The 21,624-nt window shown below is 34.8% G+C and overlaps 1 protein-coding gene across 1 annotated transcript; it reads right to left on the bottom strand.

Annotated features, from left to right (window-relative positions):
- Positions 1-2,571: 2,571 nt before the first annotated feature.
- Positions 2,572-18,006, bottom strand: LOC102603770 (uncharacterized). Its single transcript, XM_006357600.2, has 3 exons — positions 17,644-18,006; positions 12,840-13,028; positions 2,572-2,911 (listed from the first exon to the last, which is right to left on the bottom strand). The coding sequence occupies exons 1-3, from the start codon at positions 17,878-17,880 to the stop codon at positions 2,828-2,830; spliced, it is 510 nt and encodes a 169-aa protein (XP_006357662.1). The 5' UTR covers positions 17,881-18,006; the 3' UTR covers positions 2,572-2,827.
- Between the last annotated feature and the right edge of the window lie 3,618 nt (positions 18,007-21,624).

Here is a 21,624-nt window from a genome sequence, read left to right as displayed (position 1 = left end):
TCCATTTCTCATTCATCTCCATCAATTTCTTCTTCCCCAATCTCCTTAACCTTCTATACAATACTCATTTCTCTGAAAATCCGTCGTCATTTCATCACCAAAAATGAAAAATCCTCCAAATTCATATCATCTTCATCATGATCTTCTTCTTCTACTACTAATAATTCCTTTCCCTTAGAGCTGCATTTCGACCCCAAATCTTTCGCCCAATTTTCTTAAATCTCGCGGTCGTGTGGAGTTTTGATTTGGGATTTGGATCTAGCGAACTTGTGGTACTTCTCTTTCAGTTTCTTCAGTTTATACGTGATCTGCGCATAGGTGAAGTTTCCGGTACGGAGGTCGTTGTTGTTTGGGGATTGTGAAAGGGTTTTGAGGAGTGCGATTTCGTCAGTTTCAGTGATGACTCATGTGATTTTCTTGCATCTTTTGTGATTGTTTTGGTGATCGATGGCTTTGGATTTCCCGGTGATTTGGGAGAGTTTGTACGGTGGTTCACGGCGGAGGCGGATTTTTCCCGAGAGCGGAGATAGAACCCATTCCCTTTTACCCATTTCCATTTACCAATTCTCATTTAGTAACTTATTTTTGGAGTGTGAAGCTTAAGTATTATACTATAATTCATTTTGGTCTTTTAATCTGGAAATGCGGTCCAACAATGAAACAAACAAGCAAAGCTGCAAAGCAGATGCATACAACAGTAATTGAATGGTTTATACGGGTTAAAAGATAGATGGGTCGGGGCATTGGGTTTAAAATGGGAAATGGGTTTTTTTTTTAAAATTTGGGTCGATTTGAATTCATTTGGGGCTTTCCGTCAAATGAGGGGTATATATGGTGAAATTAGTAACGGCAGGGGCAAAACTAACTTCGTTTTAACGGCAGGGGTATAGTCAACTAATAAACTAAAGTTTAAGGGTATTTTTGACCCTTTTCCCTATTATATATGAGCTCATTAATTTACCTCATCTATTTTAAATGATTGATCAACTGAATTTTTTTACTCCGCAAAGTTTCAATTAGATATTTGAATTCATTTAAAATAAGAATTTTAAGCATTTCTAATATTGTGTGATTCTCACATGCTCTGACATGAATTACACATCATATCCACGTTAGAAAAATTAATATCACATCATATGATATATAATTGGTCACAACATTTTTATATTCATCTACTAAAAAAAATCTTTTTATCTTTTATTTTATTTTCTTTTTAGAATTTAAATTTTATATGAAATTTTTTTAGAGTGACTAAAAATGATACTTTACAAACACTTATAGCCATTTTTTCGATAATAGTTCACGAAGGAACTCCACTATTGTTTCTACTTATATAAAACAAATCTATCCAATGAAACATATACAAAAATATATAAAATATAGGGTCAGAGAAATGAAGCTTATCGAAGTGGAACACAAAATGATAAAGTTTATCAGAGTTGCAATTTAGAAATTTTGACTTTAGCATAGTGTGGTGTGCTAGAGTTCCACATGTCAAAACTTCAAAAATTAGCATTGGTTGATTGAGGATATTTTGTTCAAAAAAACTTTCATGTCAAAAGAGTGGCTAAATGTTACTACTAACAAGTTTTAAAATAGTGATTAATATTTAATAGCAAGTATAAAAAATGGCTATTTACCAATATTACATGATGTAATTGTTCTACCTTTATTAGGTTCAATCTTGCATTGACCAATCAATTATCTGATCAGACAAATAATTTAAAATTATGTAATTGCACTCTATTACAATGTGGCACTACATGAAGGGGTCGATTGATGGATTGTATTGGCATAATTATTCTAACATAATAATTAGCATAAATAATTTTAGTGTTTGGTTGGTTGCATCAATGCAATATTTGATTGGTCATGTAATAAAAAAGTGATTGACTAAACTTATAAGTTCATCAAAGTATTTTTTTTTTATTAATCAAATGTTTATAAGTCAAAATTAGTCGAAAGCCATAAATTGACCCCAATTTATGAATTACAACTTATAAAAATATTTTCAATTTAACCAAACTTTTTATAATTATGTCCTTAATATTTTTATAATCTTTGAAATACTTTTCTTATGACATAGTAATCTTTAATTATCTCTACTTTTTTACTACTTATTAATCCTTTTTTTTTGTGTAAAAATACTTTAAGGATATTAAAGTCATTTTAATAAAAAAAAATGTTTATCATCTACTTCTGCGAAGTATATTTTTCTTATAATATAATTTTTGAATCTATTAATCAATTGAACTATCTCAATATACAAGCTATGTGACATCTCTTTTGGCCAAAAACACTGATTTTTTTTCTTTTTCTTTTTAAAAGAAAGAAACTCTCATTAATTTTTAGTTTATCTTAATTTAGAAGTCTAAAATGCCTAAATTATTACTCAATTAATTAGGTGAAGACAAATACTCAAAAAATTGAAAGACGTTAGTTTTCAAGACTTGCTTATTTTTCAAACTATTGATCATATGTACAAATTAAAGACTCACGTGCTGAAGCACAAATCGAGATAACGATAACACAAGAGTTTATCAAGCACATTTTAAAGAAGAAAGTTACCATAAAAAATCTCTCTTTTTTTATTGAAAAATTCATCCCATACAGTCTCTAATTTCAATGAAAATATTATCTTTGTGAATTAAAGTATATATATATGTATATACACACACACTTTAATTCATTGTAAAGGCAGCATTTCTCCACTTCTGATAGTAGAAGGATTGTATGTTGTAATGGGCAACTGAGGTTGTAGAGCCTTTCTGGTACATAAGAAGCAGTTGTTGTTAAACTAGCTTACCACTATTATCGACTTAAAAGCTTAGTTCGATCCTCGTTTAGCACATTCTTCAGCTCGTGTAAGTGCGTCAGTTATAACATCTATTGTCCAATCCTTGACATCTTCCTGCATATAAGCAATCAGATGAAACAACATAGTCATTCAAATTTTGTAATGCAGCTGAACCAGGAAGAATATTGAGGGAAATAGTTAAGGTATCAGAAGAAGATAAGCATAAATGGTACATTACCACTTTATAAGATAACTAAGACGTTTAAGACACGATGATATTGCATGATCTCAGGAACTGGTTTCCAAATAAAACATACCAAAAGAATGCACTTGTCCTAACATATTATGCGAGAGTTGGAGACATCAAACGTGTCAATATTAGGAAATTGTGAATATGACAAACTAGAAGGAAGATCTGAACAGCAAGGATAAGAAGTTAGAAAGGAAAGAAGCAATTCATCATATGGGAGAAAAAACTCAAGGTCGGGTCAACAACAGTAAAGTGGTTTGGGAAAGAAAATCGAACCCGATAGAAAGTGAAAGAGAAGATGAAGCAGGGGACTTGGTTGACCTTGATAGAGTGATCGCGGTAGGAAGGTTGAAAAAGACCCATGAGCCTGTGGATGAAACTCTGCCGAAGATGATGGATGGCACGTAAGACACAAACTCATGGCTTCCAGTGCCAGGGTTTTGGGGTTGGGGTTGCTGGAGACTGGGAAGCCTTTCAATGAGGGACGTGAGACTAGAAACTTGTCAGGTACTCTCCTGTCAATGAACCAGATTTGCAACTTCCTTTCTTCCTCACTCTCTTTCTTTTTGGGAACAAAATAGGGAATAACTTTTTAACAGTCCGGGGACCCGAACCCTCGGCTCCGACATCATGTAAAGGAAAGGAGAATGAATTTCTTGATTCCTCAAGCATGTTGAGATTTAAATAAGCATTTACAAGTAATACAGAAAAGGAAAAGAAACTATTTCCTGTTCCTAATTACACAATTACATGGACTACAAATCTTTCCCATATTACAAGGTACCTATTCTTGCAATATTTAGTATTTCATAATATTGACATTCTTAACTGGAGAGAAGGAAAAGGAAAAAATTTTAGGGCATCGAAATGAACAAGGCAAGTTCAATTTACAAAGAAAACTCAGGACAAAGTTTCCTCATGTCGGTCCATGAGAATAAGAATACAAAATCCACAAAAAAGGCAATTTCTTTTTTTGATAACCGTAGTGTCCGGACCTATTTGGTCACACCTCAATAATTCCATGAGGTACCTACTACCTCCCACCAACACAAGTAACGGGTAACTCTATCCACCAAGGGTTGGACAGATGTGAAGAAACCACCTAGTGTTTTTTTTTGCCTCCACTAGGAATTAAACTTGAGACCTCATGGTTCTCAACCACTTCGTTGACACTAAGTCATGCCCTTGGCACCCAAGGAATGGGATGCAAATACCAAGAACGAAATGGGATGTCAAATACCAAGAAGTTCAATTTTGAATAAGTTCAAACTTGACTTGTGCTTGATTTCATGTTAAATGCATGATACTATGTGTAGATTGTTGACACCCAATTTTGAACTAATATTTTTCAAAGTTATTACTTTTAGGCTTCTTATTTGTTGAATTGCACAAAGTACATTTTTTGAAACAGGTAACTTTGTATATTACTACAACAGTACTTGGGCAGTACTGAGCCATATTTACAATAAGATCATCAAATCCAGCTATCTGATCCTAAATTGAGTCTAGTACATCAATTAGGGAGATAGTGTCATTGGAGTATAATTGATTACACCAAAAACACAGTAGCAACAAGCAATTAAGCTTGACTTTTTGCATACTGTTTTCTATACTATCAAAACATCTAGAATTCCTCTCCTTCCATATTGCCCACCAAATACTAGCAGGGACAATTCTCCATCTCTCTGCTCTTAGACTGCATTCCAGCTTCTTCCCAACTCTGAATGGCTTCAGTGATCTTGCTTGGCATGACCCATGACATGCCCTTGAGATTTAGGAATAGTCTCCAAAGCTGGCTAGTTACTCTACAGTGTAGAAAAAGATGGTTCACTGTCTCAGCAGTTTCCCCACAAAATAGGTACCTTGAGCACAATGGAATCCCTCTCTTCATTAGGTTGTCTTGGGTCAGAACTGCTTCCTTGGCCAATAACCACACAAAACATGATACTTTGAGGGGTATTTTGGATTTCCAGATTCCTTTCCAAGGCCAGTTACTTGTCAACTGGTAGGAGTTGTTCAAACAGTTATAAGCACAATTCACCTTGAAAATACCTTTTTTTGTTTCCCTTCCACCATAAAGTATCCTGACCATCCTCCAATCCATTGAGTGGACCAATGGTGTTGTAAAAATCAGCAACTCTCTGAATCTCCCAATCATTCAAGTGTCTTCTAAAAATGAAGTTCCACCCTTGAGGAGACCAGTGATCAGCTATGGACTTGTGTTGGTGTGACACTAAGGTACTAATATCTGGAAACAAATTTTCTAGCCTGCCAGCCTCATGCCATACATCCATCCAGAAGTCAGTTCTTTCCCCATTTGCCACTTTGATCCTTGTATTTTTTTAAGTCAGGTCCAGTAGACAGGTCTAAGCCCCTGTTCTTGTTCCTTGACTTGCCTATGATTGCTGAAATTTGCCATTCATTCAGGGAATTGCAGACCTGGGAACTTGTTTGAGAAAGTTCCAAATCTCTGAAACTTGATAAAATCCAACTTATTTTATTAATAATGTCAACTCTCTTAAATAGAGGTTTACAATAGCAAGAGTCCTAATAAATTAGAAATAACAAAGTCCTATAAAACTAAAATAATAAGAATCCTAATCCACTCAGGAAGTTATGTTCGACTAAAACAACTAAAACAATAATTCAGAAATATTAATCATTCTTGCGTCTGTTATATTGTTTCCCGACAAACGCATCAATAACAGTAGTAACAGCTTTGGTCATCCAGTAATCTTCCCCTTCATACTTTGCACTAATGACTTCCTTCCAGTAGGATTGATTTTCATTGCAAAACCTCCACAGCCATTTCATTCTGAGAGCCTAGCTCTGATTTTTCAAGTTCTTTAATACCCAATCCCCCTTGTCTCTTACCCACTGTTACAACATCCCATTTGACCAGGTTATAACTCTTTTTCTCATTATTTCCCTGCCACAAAAACTTTCTTCTAATTTTGTCCAATCTGTCAATGACTGTCCGAGGAATTGGAAACACTGACATCATATAAGTTGGGAGGGCATCAAGGACAGAATTTATCAAAGTATCCCACCTCTGGACAGATATTGTGATTTCCACCTTGCTAACTTCATCTCACACTTTTCTACCACCTTGTTCCAGATCTCATAAGACTGAGAACTAGCTCCAAGAGGTATCCCTAAATATGTTGTTGGCAAAACACCTATTTCCCCACCCAATATTGCATTTAGATACTCCATGTTTTGCACTTCATTGATAGGGTACATATAGTTTTTCCTCCAATTGATATGCAGACCTGAGAACCCTTCAAAAAGCACCAAAATCACCCTTAAAATCTTGAGTTGGCCTTCTTCAGCGTCACATAGAATAATAAGAGTATCATCTGCATATTGCAGATGAGTCACTTCCATACTGTTATCTCCATTTTTGCCAACCTCAAAACCACTCAACCATCCCCTAAACTTTGCAGTTTTAATCATGCTATTCAGACCCTCCATAACAATTAAAAACAGAAAGGAGATAGGGGGTCTCCTTGTCTAAGTCCCCTCTGTGCACTGAAGAATCCAGCAGGGGATCCATTAATGAGGACTGAAAACCTCACTGTGGAGATGCATTGCTTGATCCACTTCCTTCCAAAACCCATCCTCTCCAGAGTGTTCAACAAGTATTCCCAATTTACATGATCATATGCCTTCTCCATGTCAAGCTCACACAAGATTCCTGGCTTCTTTTGTTTCTGTTAACCATTTTTAACACAATTTGTCGATAATCAATCCTTCTTTATGAGAATATGAGAATTTTTATCAATTATCGTTTCAGTTAATTTCGATTATCACTAATTTCCAATAAAATATTTTTTCATAAAGTTCACTATTTATGGGGCCTCAAATTTTTGGAGGTCTAAAGCAAAAGCTTCATTGATTTTCCGCTTGAGCCATTCTTGTCCTTTTAATGGAGACACTTAGAAAATTTCTTGTGTGCGCCACTGCCTCCACACCCTCCTATCTAAGGTCATGTCTTTGGTAACCTGAAGTTGTGTCATGTTCTGTCTAATCACCTGTCCCCAATACATCTTTGACCTACCTCTACCTCTTCTCGTACCAACTATAAACTACAAGAGGACTCAAGGATTTAGTTAAAATTTTATCTGGATCCCTCGGATCTATCTATGCAAAAGACCTCATGATAGCTCTATTACAATTAGCAAGAGACCTTACAAAAGCACTAACACAGTTTCAGATTTTGATCTTGTCATAAATACCAGTGTAAGTGCACATTCACAATAATAGTGACAAAGGGCTTCACCTGTAAATTCACTGATAGAAGCAAATAACAGGGCAACAGAAAGGAATAATGGGGTTACGCCAAACAAGGATAAGGTCTAGATGGGTTGGAGTAAAATTGAGAGAAGCCCACTATGGAAAGCCACAAGGAAATATCGGGAGGAAGCAGATACCACGATAAAAGAAGGATTTGGTGCAGGCATGAACCATTGAAAATGTTGCGTCAGTAACGACTATGACTAGTCAAGAGTAAGCTGTTTGCAGAAGGAGATGGAGGCGAAGTACTGATAGGATCCTAAAAGGTAGTGCAAATAATAAATGGAAGGTATACAATTAACAGGAATATAGAGGCGAATATGGGAATAAAACATAAAGTGAAACAAGAATCTTATAATAGAGTGTGTCGTCTCAATATCCGTCCATACTAGTTAGTAGTCATAGTATTGCTCCTATAGTTTCTTGTCCTTTGATTTCTGTTACTATTTGTACTTCCATTACTTCTTTTTTTGGACTGTTTTTCCTTGAGCCAAGGGTCTATCAGAAGCAACCTCACTACCTCTTAGGTAGGGGTAAGGTCGGCGCAAACTCTACCTTCCCTTGACTACAATGATGGGATTACACTCCAATGAATCACAAGATTTCATTTTATTTTATATATTTTATGAAGTGAGATTTCATTAAGGCATCCAGTAGATATTAAAAGGAGACATCTATTCACATTGAAGGGTCGTGACTTTTCCAAAGAGTTATAACTTTTTTGATGAGTTATAACCTATTCGAAGGGTTGTGACTTTTCTAAAGGGATGTGACTTTTCCAAAGAGTTATGACTTTTCTAACGAGTTATGACATTTTCGAAGTGTTGTGACTTTTTTAAAGGGTTGTAACTTTTTTGACAAGACACAATAACCATTTTTTCGTACTACCTTCTATTGGTTATAATAAAAAAGGGTTTTCTCACATTTTTAAACTACAAACTTTTAAAGTTTTCTATTGTTCTTCTTCTTCAAACACTCAATTTGGCATATCTTTCTATATTTTATATTATATTTTATTTAAAAGCACACACCTTTTCGCATTGAATGGTTATGACTTTTAAAAGATGTGACTTTTCCGATGAATTGTGATCTTTTCGAAGGGTTGTGACTTTTTTAAAGGGTTATGACTTTTGTGATTAAACACAATAAGTACATGTTCATACTACCCTCTGTTAACTATAAATTGAGGGGTTTCCTCACATTTCTAAACTATGAGTTTTTTAAGTTTTCTATTCTTCTTCTCTTCTTAAAAACTCAAGTGTGATTTACAGATATTGAGAATCTCAAAGTTTAGTGGAATTTGAACACTCCATAACTTCAATTTTAAATTAGTATAATACTCCAACTAAAAACATCTAATGTAGTTTATCTTCTATATTTTATAGCAATATTTATTTATTTATATAATATTAAAAGTATGAACTCCAACAATACAATAATAACTAAGTAATGCACTATAGGGAGGGAGGAAAAACTATATTTAATAGTTGTAACTAAGAGATTTTAAGAGTGAAATTTTTATTTTTACATATCACAATTAATTTCAAAATGAGAAAAAAATCTAAAAAAAGAAGGAAAAAGATAAATCTAATTGGAGGCCATAGAGATGTGTCACATTACCTTATGTATATCTAGCTTTATTGATTTGACAATTTCAGTAGTAAGCATAAGAAAATTCATATCCACTATTCATAGGAACTTATGCTTTATAATTTCATTTATACTTATTTACTTAAAGTATTAATTTAATAATATTGACATTATTTTTAAAAAATAGTGTAGTACATGATTTGATATTCAAGTGCAATGCACGTGTCTCAAAACTAGTATTAGGTAAAAAGTATGTAGTGAAACATTTGCTTCAAGTAGAAACATATGAAGAAGTAGACTAAACATGTAGATCAACCAACATAATTTTTTTTAACTAAACGTGGCAAAGGCCACCATTTATTACAAAACAAAAACAAAGTTCACAGAGAACAAAAACCATTTTTTTAACCAACATAATATATTTATCACTACATGTGAAGAAAAATTAATATAGACTTACTGGTCATCAAAAGCATACCATCGATTCTTGATCAAGAATGAGAAAATTTGTGTTGATAACGTGTTATAAAATAAAGAATATGTGATAAAATAAAATGATAAGAAGAAAAGAAGAGAGAGTAGTAGTAAGTAACTTTGTTTTCACTTTTATGTTTTTCTCGTACTTAAGATGAGTAACTAATAGACTATTTATAAGCCTCATGAATTTAAGTTACTTGGGCATAAAAACATGCTATTGTGTGTTGGCCTTATTACTTGAGCATAATAGTTAGGTACAATGAATGGTCACATGGTCATCCACATAGTTTTACAACATGTTTTTTTTCTTTATATGAGAGACAATGTTATATTTGATTTTGAGTCGTGCACTTTATGTGCTTGATAAGTCTAGTGAGATGGTGTGTGTAAGTGTGTGATAGTTATCTTATAGGGTAATAGAGAAGAAAATCGAGTTCATCCTATAATTCATTAGAACTAAATAAGTATATCTCATGATCCAGTTTATTTTACCTATTTTTTGTCATATTATCACGTTTGATCTTAAAGTTTATTCTATTAAAAATATAACATGTGGTATCAGAGCCTAAAAAGCATAATTTAATATCAAAATTTTATTACTAGAAATTATGATTTTATAATTCCAAAATTGGTTGTTGAAATTTTTACAAAATAAGGTTGCAACCTTGTAACTTTTTTCCTCTTGTTGAGTGCTTTGATTTGATAAGTCACTCATTTTCTAACTCTTAAAATTGAGAGAAAATCGTATTTTCAAAATTTAGGATCCATAAGAATAAATCCACTTGATATTCTTTTTAATTTTTGAAGTTTCGATGGAATTTGATGAAATCTCAATGTATTTTTATTCTAAAGTTGTTGTTTGAAGCATTTTAAATTTATGTTTAGGTGTTTTAAGTTGTCGAATATGTATTTTTTGTAAACTGACTTTATATTATTTTAATATTTAATTTATATTTTAATTATATGGTAGTCCATCAATGTAAGTCTAATTATAGTGTGATAATTGATATTAAGTTGTGCACTGTATGTTTTTGGTGGATCTTGTGAGATGGCATTGTAGGCTTAACCCAATAAGATCCATACTGGGATGACCCATTGGGTTTCACTAATTACAACTAGATCCCCTCTCTAACCCTATATATTCACACTTTTGTCTTCTCTTATGGTCATATCAAGAAAGTGACAAATATATCTATGAAAGTGTTCCCATTCCACATCTCGAGGAAGGGTGTAAAGACTCAGATCATTTATGTTATTTTCTGATCTTTTCAACGTTTAGAGCTTTCACGTAGCGACCACAATTAATTTATGATTTGTTGGGACTGACAGTTTGATGGTCTGGCCATTCGTTTGTGTTTTGTGCAAGTTTCCGTGTTTTGGAGCATTTAAAACTTGAACGATTGACTTCGGTCAAAAGTTCAGGAAGACGGCCTCAAAATGTAAATGGTTTCATTAGCTCCAGAACATCGATTTTAATCTTGAAGGATCTTTCGTGTGGATCCCGAGACTTCTGGCTCATTCTGAGCCCCTTATAGAATTTGGCTTAAAATGGAGCTTGGGTATTGACTCACTTTTTGTCGAGATGACCTTGGTTAGAAGTTTCAACATCTATGCTGAGTTCGAAATGTCAAATTTGTTGGGATAGCATATAACGTTTGTGTGTACAGGGTTCTGAGCGAATCCTGAGCACCCCGTCGAAAATTTCAAAGTTGGGGCACAATAATTGATGTGCATCAGTTGGTGCAGGCAAAATTGCCCTTCACGTTCGCAGACTCCAGGCTGCGTTTGCGAAAGCTAGTGAACCTATATCTCAAGATAAATATATCTAATGTTTAAGTTTGACCAAGGTCAAAATAAAGTGTCAACATTAGTGTTCCATTCAAGTGATGTAGCCATTTGGCAAGGTGATACAGTAAGGAACTGAAAGAAGAGTGATGTTTGTGGGACAAGATTTTACTGGAGTTACATGATTATGATTAGCACTTAAGTCTATGATCCAAGGATTATCAACTATACTAAACATATTACAAGCAAAGAAACAACAATTACAAAAATCAGATGTGTTAACAAAACATGCATAAATGGCAGAAGCAGAATTAGAGGTAAATCCAGGCAGTGATGTAAGTTATTCACAGGGGAAAAGTTGGCCCAACTAAAAAGGTTAACCAAACAACTAGCCTTAAGCTTACAAATTGGAGTTAAAACTCCATCGAAAAATCTATTGTTTCTTCCATTCCAAATAACCCAAAAAATACAAGCTGGGGTCATGAATCATGGTCCAGATTTTCCTGATAGATTTTCTAACTTCCATAGAGCTCCGACTAGTGTAGGCATCTCTGATATTGAAGGCAAAAAAATACAAGCTGGGGTCATGAATCATGATCCAGATTTTCCTGATAGATTTTCTAACTTCCATAGAGCTCCAACTAGTGTAGGCATCTCTGATATTTAAGGGCATGGACCAGCTAATACCAAAAAGTGCTCGATTTCATTTTCTTGAAACAATAACTTAAATGATAGGTCTGCAGCTAATGAAAAGAAGAGAAATGGATTAAATTTGTTGTACAGCACCCAAAAAGTCATGGGAAAAGATTAGTTCTGACTGCTAGGAGATTGTCATTGTAGTTGCAGGAACAGTGGACAAACATTCGTGCTGCCAGAATAACTGCTGAAGAAAATAAATGCAGGTAACTGCAGGAATGGTCACCAAAAAGGCGTGTGGTGTTGCTGGAAAGATGCGCCAAACCACCAAAAAAGCCACGGAAAAAATGTGAGGTACGGTAAATAAGAGTGATGCCCATTGGAATGAGGGTAATTTAGAGTGATTTAGGTACTGAAAAGGTTTCCAGAAACACGCTCAATGCTACATAACGATCACCAAGAATAGGCACGGTGCCATCACAACAATCACTGATATTAGGCATGATATTACGAAATGGGTACGGTAAATAAGAGTGATGCCCATTGGAATGAGGGTAATTTAGATTCTACTAAGATCATAGAAGATTCTGATAGCATGTGAGGAACTAAGAGGAGAGAAAATATGTATTAACTACTTTACGATAATTAATACAATACACACTTACTTTATGTGAAAAGCAAAAGATCTTGCATCTAACCCATTCGAAAACTAGAATATCACTAGTATAGAAACTTTACTAGCTATCTAACACCTTCATTTTGCACTAAGGTTGGCATGCCTAGTTCTAGGCCAACAGGCAAACAATGTGACCATACTGATAAACATCTAGACTCTACAACATCATTTTAGTCATTATTGATATTCTGCTAAAAAGCATTCCCACTAGTAGCCTGAATGTTTTACAACTATAGGAAGCTTTCTAACCCACTTTGTTTGTTCTCTAGAATGTTAGCAGGAAAAATACCTATCACCAGATGAATGAAAGGTTAAAGAAGTAATGCATTTACCATCTTCAAAGGCTCCCCTGTCCTAAGCTTTGCATTTGGACGGGCTAGTTTAGATTCAAACGGAGTCCTTGGTCGCACTTCCTGAACTGATTCCCATTCTTCGCGGGTAAGCATCCTAACTGTTCCTTGACCAGCAGGCGCATTCTTTATTTTTCGCTCAATCATATCTTGCGACTTTGAGTCATCATACTGCATGCAAACACAACTGAAACTTATAAGCTACTCAGCTGATTTATAGATTGTAAAACATACAAGCAAGTTTACTACACCGAAGAATTAAAAATATCTTAGTGTTCACCTCAAGTCCAACACATCCCTACCTGTAGAATAAACTTTTAAAAGTAGCGACTCAATGCAATAAACCTTGGATTGTATGGGGAGACTTCAACGCTCTTCTACAAAGTCAAGATAGATTGTATGGTTCCCCAGTAACAAGGGTTGAAACCAGGGACTTTGCTGAATGTGTTCAAGACCTATTATTAAATGAGGTGATGTGGAAAGGAGAATTTTATTCATGGTCAAACAGACAACTTGGATCAGCCAGAATATTTAGTAGACTGGACAGGGAAATGGGGAATGATGAATGGATGCTACAGTATGGCCAACTGGTGCTGGATTACAGATTGCCACACATTTCAGATCACACACCTATGGTCCTGGAGATGAAAATGACTACACTCAGCATTAAAGCTCCATTCAGGTTCTTTAATGTGTGGACACAACATGAGACATTTCTTCCAATAGTGCATAGAAGCTGGACTGGTAGGTTCCAAGGTAGCAAACTTAGATGTGTTTGGCAAAAGTTGAAGGAGTTGAAACCTCATCTTACCCAGTTGAACAATACAAATTACAAAGGAGTTACAGAGAAGATCCATCACCTGAATACATTACAACTCACACAGCTGAAACTTTCTTCACAGTATACTGATGCTATAGCACTGGAAGAAAAGGATCTTTTGATCCAACTAGAGAAATGGAGACATATAGAGGAGAGCATCCAAAAAGAATAATCCAGAGCTATGTGGATTAAATTGGGGGACTCAAATACTAAGTATTTTACAGCAATATTGAAAGAAAGACGACAAAAGAAACAGATTGTCGAGCTTACTTCAGCGGATGGAGAAAAAATTGTGGATCCGGATGCAATTCAAAATGAGATTATAACATTTTACAAGTCTTTAATGGAAACTGCTCAAGTAAGCACAACTGCAGTCAGTAAGAGTATTATGAAGCAGGGGCCAACACTGAATCACTCTCAACAAATGGCCTTGTGTGTAGAGGTTACTGAGATGGAAATTTATGATGGACTATGTTCTATTGGTGATGATAAGGCTCCAGGAGTTGATGGCTACAATGTTATGTTCTTCAAAAAAGCCTGGCCAGTGATTAAACAGGATGTTTATGCAGCAGTTAAGGAGTTCTTTCTTACTGGAAAGTTACACAAAGCAGTGAATTGTACTGCAGTTACACTGTTACTCAAAGTTCCCAATCCCTCCAATATAAGGGAGTCTAGGCCCATAGCATGTTGTACAGTCCTATACAAACTCATAGCAAAAGTGTTGGCAAATAGAATCTACCAGGTGATAGCAACTGTGATCTCAGAAACGCAAGCTGGATTTGTACCCGGGAGAAAAGTGGCAGATAACATTATTCTTGCACATGAACTAGTCAAGGCCTATAACAGGAAGAATGTCTCACCCAGATGTATGATAAAGGTGGAGATCCAAAAAGCTTATGATACTATTGATTGAAAATTTTTAGAACAAATAATGTCAACATTGGGGTTTCCTCTCAAGTTCAAAGGCTGGGTGATGCAATGTGTAACTACTGTCTCCTATTCTTTCTTGATCAATGGGGAACTAACAAAACCTTTTGAGGCAGCTCGAGGACTACGGCAAGGGGATCCAATGTCCCCCTTTTTGTTTGCTATGGTCATGGAATATCTAAGTAGGAACCAGAATGACTTATCCAATCACAAGATATTCAATACCACCCTATGTACAGTAGGCTTATGATCACACATTTAAGCTTTGCAGATGACCTCCTCATGTATGCAAGAGGTGACCAAATATCAGTTCAACTACTCCACGACAAGTTCACTGTGTTCACAGCAGCTTCCGGATTGAAAGCTAACTTGTCTAAAAGTGCTATATATTTTGGAGGAGTATTTGGTACTGTAATGTCTCACATCCAACAAACTCTGGGGTACAGTCATGGGGCCTTACCTTTTCGATACCTTGGTATACCTTTGTTCACTAAGAAACTCAATCTTATTCAGTGGCAGCCATTACTGATCAAATAGTGGCAAAAATATCTTCCTGGACAACTAAAAAACTATCCTGTGCAAGGAGAGTTCAGCTTGTTAAGACAGTGATTTTTGGGATTCAAGCATACTGGACACAACTTTTTGTGATACCAACTAAGGTGATGAAAGCAATCCAAGCCTAATGTAGGAGTTTAATATGGTCTGGACTCAACAGCATAACTAAGAAGGCCCTAGTCTCTTGGGAGAAGATGAGTACACCAAAGGTGGCTGGAGGATTAAACTTGGTGAATTTAAAGGTATGGAACAAAGCAGCAGTTCTAAAGATGCGTTGGGATATAGAGAAGAAGCAGGATAGACTTTGGATCAAATGGATACACAGTTATTACATCAAAGGCCACCATATGGAAGCTCTCAGGTTCCTGCTCAAGCTAGTTGAATGGTTAGAAAAGTTCTTGGAGCAAAGGATCAATTACATGTACTGCATCATGCTATTGATGGCAAGAGAAGCAAGAAAAGGCAAGCCTATAATCAAATGCTAGGTGATTACCCAAAGGTTGATTGGAGAGGTCTCATATGTCGCAACTTAGCAAGACCTAAAGCCATTTTTATCTTATGGCTGCAAATCCAGAACAGACTCCTTACAACAGATAGGTTGCTGAAATGGATAATGCAAGTAGATCCTAAGGGGTCGTTTGGTAGAAAGATTGATAATGCAGGGATTAATCTTATGGCTGCAAATCCAGAACAGACTCCTTACAACAGATAGGTTGCTGAAATGGATAATGCAAGTAGATCCTAAGGGGTCGTTTGGTAGAAAGATTGATAATGCAGGGATTAACAATGCAGGGATTAGTAATGCAGGGATTATTTTTTATCAAGTGTTTGGTTCATTATTTCTCACCTAATTTTGTGTGTGGTTTAAAACTCTACAAGAAGCTTATTTCCAATTATACCCTTGAATTATAATTTGATTTTTTTATTTTATATATAGTATTATGACATATTTTCATGTTCTTCCATTTATATATAGTATTATGACATAAACAAAATCAATACACATAAAATGAGCAGAAATCCATAAATTTTAAACATAAAAAGTTTCAACCCACAAAATACTAATTTAATTTTCAAGCACAACTCAATACACCTATTTAGAACCATTTTGGGAACAAGAACAAAAGAAAAGAAAAAAGTTCAAACCTTGTTAGAAAAGCAAATAGTTGGAGCTGGCTAATAGTGAAGATGTTGTTCAGTATTAACCCTACGCTGCTACACCTTCTCCATCGCCAGAGAAGAAAAAAACCCGCCAAAGTAAAAGGAAAGGCGCCAAAAGCAGAAAATCGTGGGTTTATTTACCAATTCTGAAGAGCGTATAAAGAAATTGAGGGGCATTTCAGTCATTTTGTTGCCTTATCCAAGGCTTACTAAACATGGTATTAGTAATCCGTAGGTATCCTTGGTATTAGATAAGACCACATATGCTGTATTAAGTTATCCATGTATTAGGTATGTTTGAGTTGAATTGTGCAACCAAACATTGTATTAGGTGGAGTAAATTTTAATCCAAGGACTATTTTAATTAATACATCCTACCAAACGACTCCTAAAATGTGTTATGTGTAAGCAGGAAGATGAAACAAGAGACCACTTATTTTATGAGTGTGCATTTGCCAACTCCTTATGGAGGAGATTACTCCAATGGACTACTATCAGCCATCCTCCAACCATTACTTGGAATGCAATGCAACAGTGGATCATCCAGAAGTCTAAGGGGAAAAGCCACCAGGCCCAACTACTACAGCTAATATACACATAATTTATTCATGCCATCTGGAAGGAGAGGAACAATAGAGTTTTTGAGAAGACAGAGACTACAATGGAGGCTATTGTTCGTAGAATTGCTTGTGTTTGTTGTGTTAGAGCTACTGCCCGAGCCAGGTTTTAATTCTCTAAGTTTGTAAGCAGACTGCAGATATTGTGATAACCAGTTGAGTAGGACTGGTTTAGCTTTGTAAGTATCTACTTTGGTGATTAATAAAATCCTAATTACCAAAAAAAAAAACTTTTAAAAGTACCTATGATGGAGACTTTGGGGTTTGTGAATTAAGTCAGCTAAATTCCATCAACCTCCTCAATCAATATCAACAAGATTCAACTTAAGTTCCTTTAACATTATAATGAATGTAAATAGAAATAAGTGCCATTTATTCAAACCAAGAAAAACGAAGGTATTCTACGGTCTATAAGCAGTTCTATATCGAGATACCATTTCTTTGGTACATTACAACACTAAAGTAGTTCTCCTATTAAGATTATGAATACTAATGAAACCATCATGTAGTACACCTATGAAGCAACATTTAAACCTTGTCAAGTATCAATTTCCCCAAGCTTCTCCTCTACTTACCATTACAATCCACCAAAATCACAACCAACAAATGAATATATATATTAGGGGTTTGTCCAATTTTAAAATCATTCAAATTTCATCCAAATACTAAAATAGGACTTTACATAAACAGCAATGGAGCATCATACCATCATAAGGAGCTTTGCGAAAAGTGCGGTCCCAACAACAGTGAGTATCATGGGCATAGTAGCAGTATCAAGAAATGATCTTGAATCAGGAACCTGAACAAATAACTGATTCTTCCGAGGATCTTTCCGTTTCTTCTTCACCTTCAATTCAGCAACCTTCCTCTTCAACGTCTCGCTAGGGCCAAATTCACGAGACAATGTGTGAAGTTGTCTACAAAATTTGCGAATACCCATCATGATTCACTGAGAAATTGAATCAATTATCAACTGGTATCGTAGATAGTGCATTGATAATTGAGAAGAAGAGAGAATTTGGAGAATTTGAAATGAGGGTTTAGGGTTTTCGATTGCCGAGACTGTACAACGGCAATTAAACAGATTTTCATTTCATTTGTATTTGAAAAATATTTATATGTTCTCGTATGTCTGGAACCGTACAAATGTGAATTAGAGAAAATGCTTTTGAGTCCAAAATAATATTCACCCAGATATATTATGAAAATAATGATAAGATATAATAAGTTTACTATTTTAACGCTACTAATTGATAGGATCCTAAATATATATAGTCACTATATTTTTTAAAATAATTAACTCAATATTAATAAATTAAAAGTATAATAGAAAAAAATATTTTGCCTCTTTCTTGATTTATCAAAAAAGAGAAATCAAATTAAAAAATATTTAACAAGTAAATAGGAATAGAGAGAATAATTTTAAATGTATTTTGAGCAGCTTTGATCCTTCAAAATTTTCAAAGTAAGTCAAATATCATAAATAAATAAATATAAAATAAGAGCAATTTTCACATATAGCAAACATAAAAATCATATTTGTATGTTATAGCTATAGTTTGCATAATTGCGCTCCATAACAAATTTTATGTTTGCTATGGAGCTTTTGATTTGTATAATTCGCTAGATACATCCAATTTTATACAAATTGTTCAGTTTTGTATAAATTCATTTATACATTGTAATTTATATAATAAGATCTGTATTTGTATAATTATAAGTGTATAGGACGAAAATATATGTATTTGTATTTGTATATACACTTTTCTCCCGCTTTATACAAACACAAATGCATTTTATACATTTGTATATCGAATGAGTAATTGTATACGGAAAATGGCTAATTGTATACCGAACCAAATGGCAAAAAAATGAGATATTTGCTGCGAATTACAAATAAAATAAACTATGGCTAATTGTATGAAGTAGTTTGCTATTTCATACAATTTTTCCAAAAAATAATACTCCCTTCGTTCAATTTTATTTGTCATTTATTACTAAAATATATTTTTATTTTTACTTGTCATTTTTGACATATCATATTTTACCCTCAACATTAAATACTTATTTTCCAAATCATTTTTTAAGACATCATTTAATATGGGCTAGTTTGGTAAAATACCTATATCATTAATTATTTTCTTAATGGTGTGTCAAGTCAAACTGTGACACGTAAAAGTAAATAGAGGGAGTATAAATTACCCAACACAATACGAGCTTGTTTGAATTAGGGGTGGACGTTCGGTTCTTCAATTCGGTTTTTATCAAACTTCGATTTGGTTCTTCGATTTTAGAAAAGTGTGCACCGTACACCAAATCAAACTAATTCGGATCAGTGCGATTTTTCTACTTCGATTCGGTTTAATTCAGTGTTTTTAAAATGATTTTTTGGTGCGAACGAAAAATAAAATGAGGACAAAATTGTAACATCTCGCAACTAGAAAGAACTAGATGGAAGTTTAAAATCTGGAAATAGTTATTTTTGGAAAGTATGAGGAAATCTGGAAAATTTTAAGTAAGTTAAAGTGAGTTTTTGGTCAACTTCAAACGACCATAACTCCTAGCTTAGGATGAGTTTGATGTATTTCTAGATATGGTTGGAAAGCTTTTGGAACGATCTTTCCAACGCCGCCAATATTGCGCGAATATGAGTTCGTATGAGTGAGATACGCCCATTGGAAGTTGGGCTGTTCAAATAAGGAAATGTCCAATCCGGATTTTTGAAGGGTATTTCAGTCTTTTCCTTAACCAATTAATTAAATTCGTTTTAGTGAATTAATTAAGGGTCTAAACTGAACCTTGTCAGTTTTACGCTTTCGAAAAAGAGTTAGGGTTTTAGAGAAGAGGAAAGAAGAGGAGGAAAGAGAAGGAGAAGCAAGGAAATCGTCAAGTTCGTCGAGTTTAGCTTGTGGATTTCGTCGAGGGTGATCCCTACAAGGTATGTGAGTCTCTCATAGCGTTGGGTTCATTCACCCACGCGCCAAACATGTTTAGTTCAGCGAAATTCTTCCAAAAAGAGTTTGAAAGTTGATGTTTTTGACATGAATTCTTGAAGTTGAATGTTGTTCTTGAATTGGGATGAATTGAGAAGTTTCTGAGTTCGTTACGTCGCATTATAGAGTCGTTTTGAGTTAGGTTCTTAGGTACATTTTCTGGGTATCTGTATCTAAAGGTAATCTGAGAAAAAGAATCGAGGTTGGGAGATTTGGGGCTGGAAAATGAAGAAGAAATTTCGTCGGACGAAATTTGAGTATGGAAGCGCGTCGCGCGACATGTTCCCAGAATTGAAAAATTCGGCTTTTCCTGACATGAGGTGTTCTACCTCAATAGACGTTTTCAGAACCAAAATTTAATTATGCCTCCGCGTCGCGGACCTACCTTCAAATCTTGATTTTCGGTCTCTTTTCATGTTTAGCTATCTAAAATCATTCCTAAACAACATGAGATCTTTCCAAACACCAATCATAATCCTTGAATTCATAATTTAATTCAACGATCAGTTAAGAGCCAAGTCAAGAGCACTTGAGATCAAAGTCAAGAGAAGTCAAGAGTCAAGTAAGAGAAGTTCATTTCAAGTTTTCATAAGTCTTTTACAAACGTTTTAACTTTGTTTTAAGACTTAAGTTTTGAGTTCAGTAAAGAGTAAAGCTTGAAGTTCATTTCTTCAAAAGTATATGGGGACTATGTATTCCCAAAGAGTTTAAAATGTTTTCACATTTAAACAAGAAAGGAAACCTCGATTTCCAAAGAGCCTTCGGGCTAGTTTTTAGAAAAGAGTAAATGCTTTCATAATTAAGCAAGAGGGGAAACTTTGATTTCCAAGATAGCCTTTGAGCTAAGTTTTTGAGCACTAATCTCAAATCACAGAAGAAGTATGTTTTTAAACATAAGAGCTAATATTATATTTTTTAGAGTAGTATTGAGCACTGACATGGGGATGCGAGTTCACATTAATTCAAGTCTCCATAAACCATGTAGCCACCATGGGTAGAAAAGGGTCATACTTTTTAGATGAACCCTTTTCACAATAGACTAGTGGATCCACTTAGTAGTTCAGATCCTATACCACGGCAAGGTATAGGATGGCCAGGGCAGCATGTGGCTAATAACGCAGTATCATCACTATAGTTCTTAAGTGATAGTTGTCGGTTAGAGAAACTCCCACAACAGTAATTGCATGGTTACTCAAGGGGTTCTGCTTAGTATGGATGGAGGTATGGTACTTCATTCATGCATTGCACAAGTAGACTTTGAAAGGGATCATGATATGTCTTTTATGATTTTATGATTATGAGTTGACAGTATGTTTTAAACAGTTTTCTTTTTCTTTCTATTGCACTTGTTTTAAACTGCTTTATAATGAAATAATTTCAGTTAAGTATTCTTGAGTTGAGAAGAGTCAATGTATGTGTTTCTTTCAGATCCTTTTCAAGCCTATGTTATGCTTAGCATTCTAATTCGCATACTCGTACATTCAATGTACTGATGCCAGTTGGCCTGCATCGTCTTATGATGCAGACGCAGGTAACTAAGATCGGCATTCCGGCGCATCATTGATCCAGTGAGCAGTTCAGAGTCTGTTGGTGAGCCTCAATGCATTCCGGAGGATCCATTTCATTATTTTCTAGTTTAGTTCATTAGGATGTTGTGGGGTTTATCCCAACATCCATCTCAGTTATTACTAGAG

Source organism: Solanum tuberosum, unplaced genomic scaffold (assembly GCF_000226075.1).
Source record: "Solanum tuberosum cultivar DM 1-3 516 R44 unplaced genomic scaffold, SolTub_3.0 scf00251, whole genome shotgun sequence".
Classification (NCBI taxonomy): Eukaryota; Viridiplantae; Streptophyta; class Magnoliopsida; order Solanales; family Solanaceae; genus Solanum; species Solanum tuberosum.
This window is presented reverse-complemented; position numbering and strand designations above follow the sequence as displayed.

Coding starts and splice junctions, on each gene's coding strand:
- LOC102603770 (XM_006357600.2), bottom strand. CDS start 17,880: ATGATGGGTATTCGCAAATTTTGTAGACAACTTCACACATTGTCTCGT. Junction 13,029..17,643: donor TCGCAAAGCTCCTTATGATG/GTATGATGCTCC, acceptor GTTTGCATGCAG/TATGATGACTCAAAGTCGCA. Junction 2,912..12,839: donor CAGGGGAGCCTTTGAAGATG/GTAAATGCATTA, acceptor GCTTATATGCAG/GAAGATGTCAAGGATTGGAC.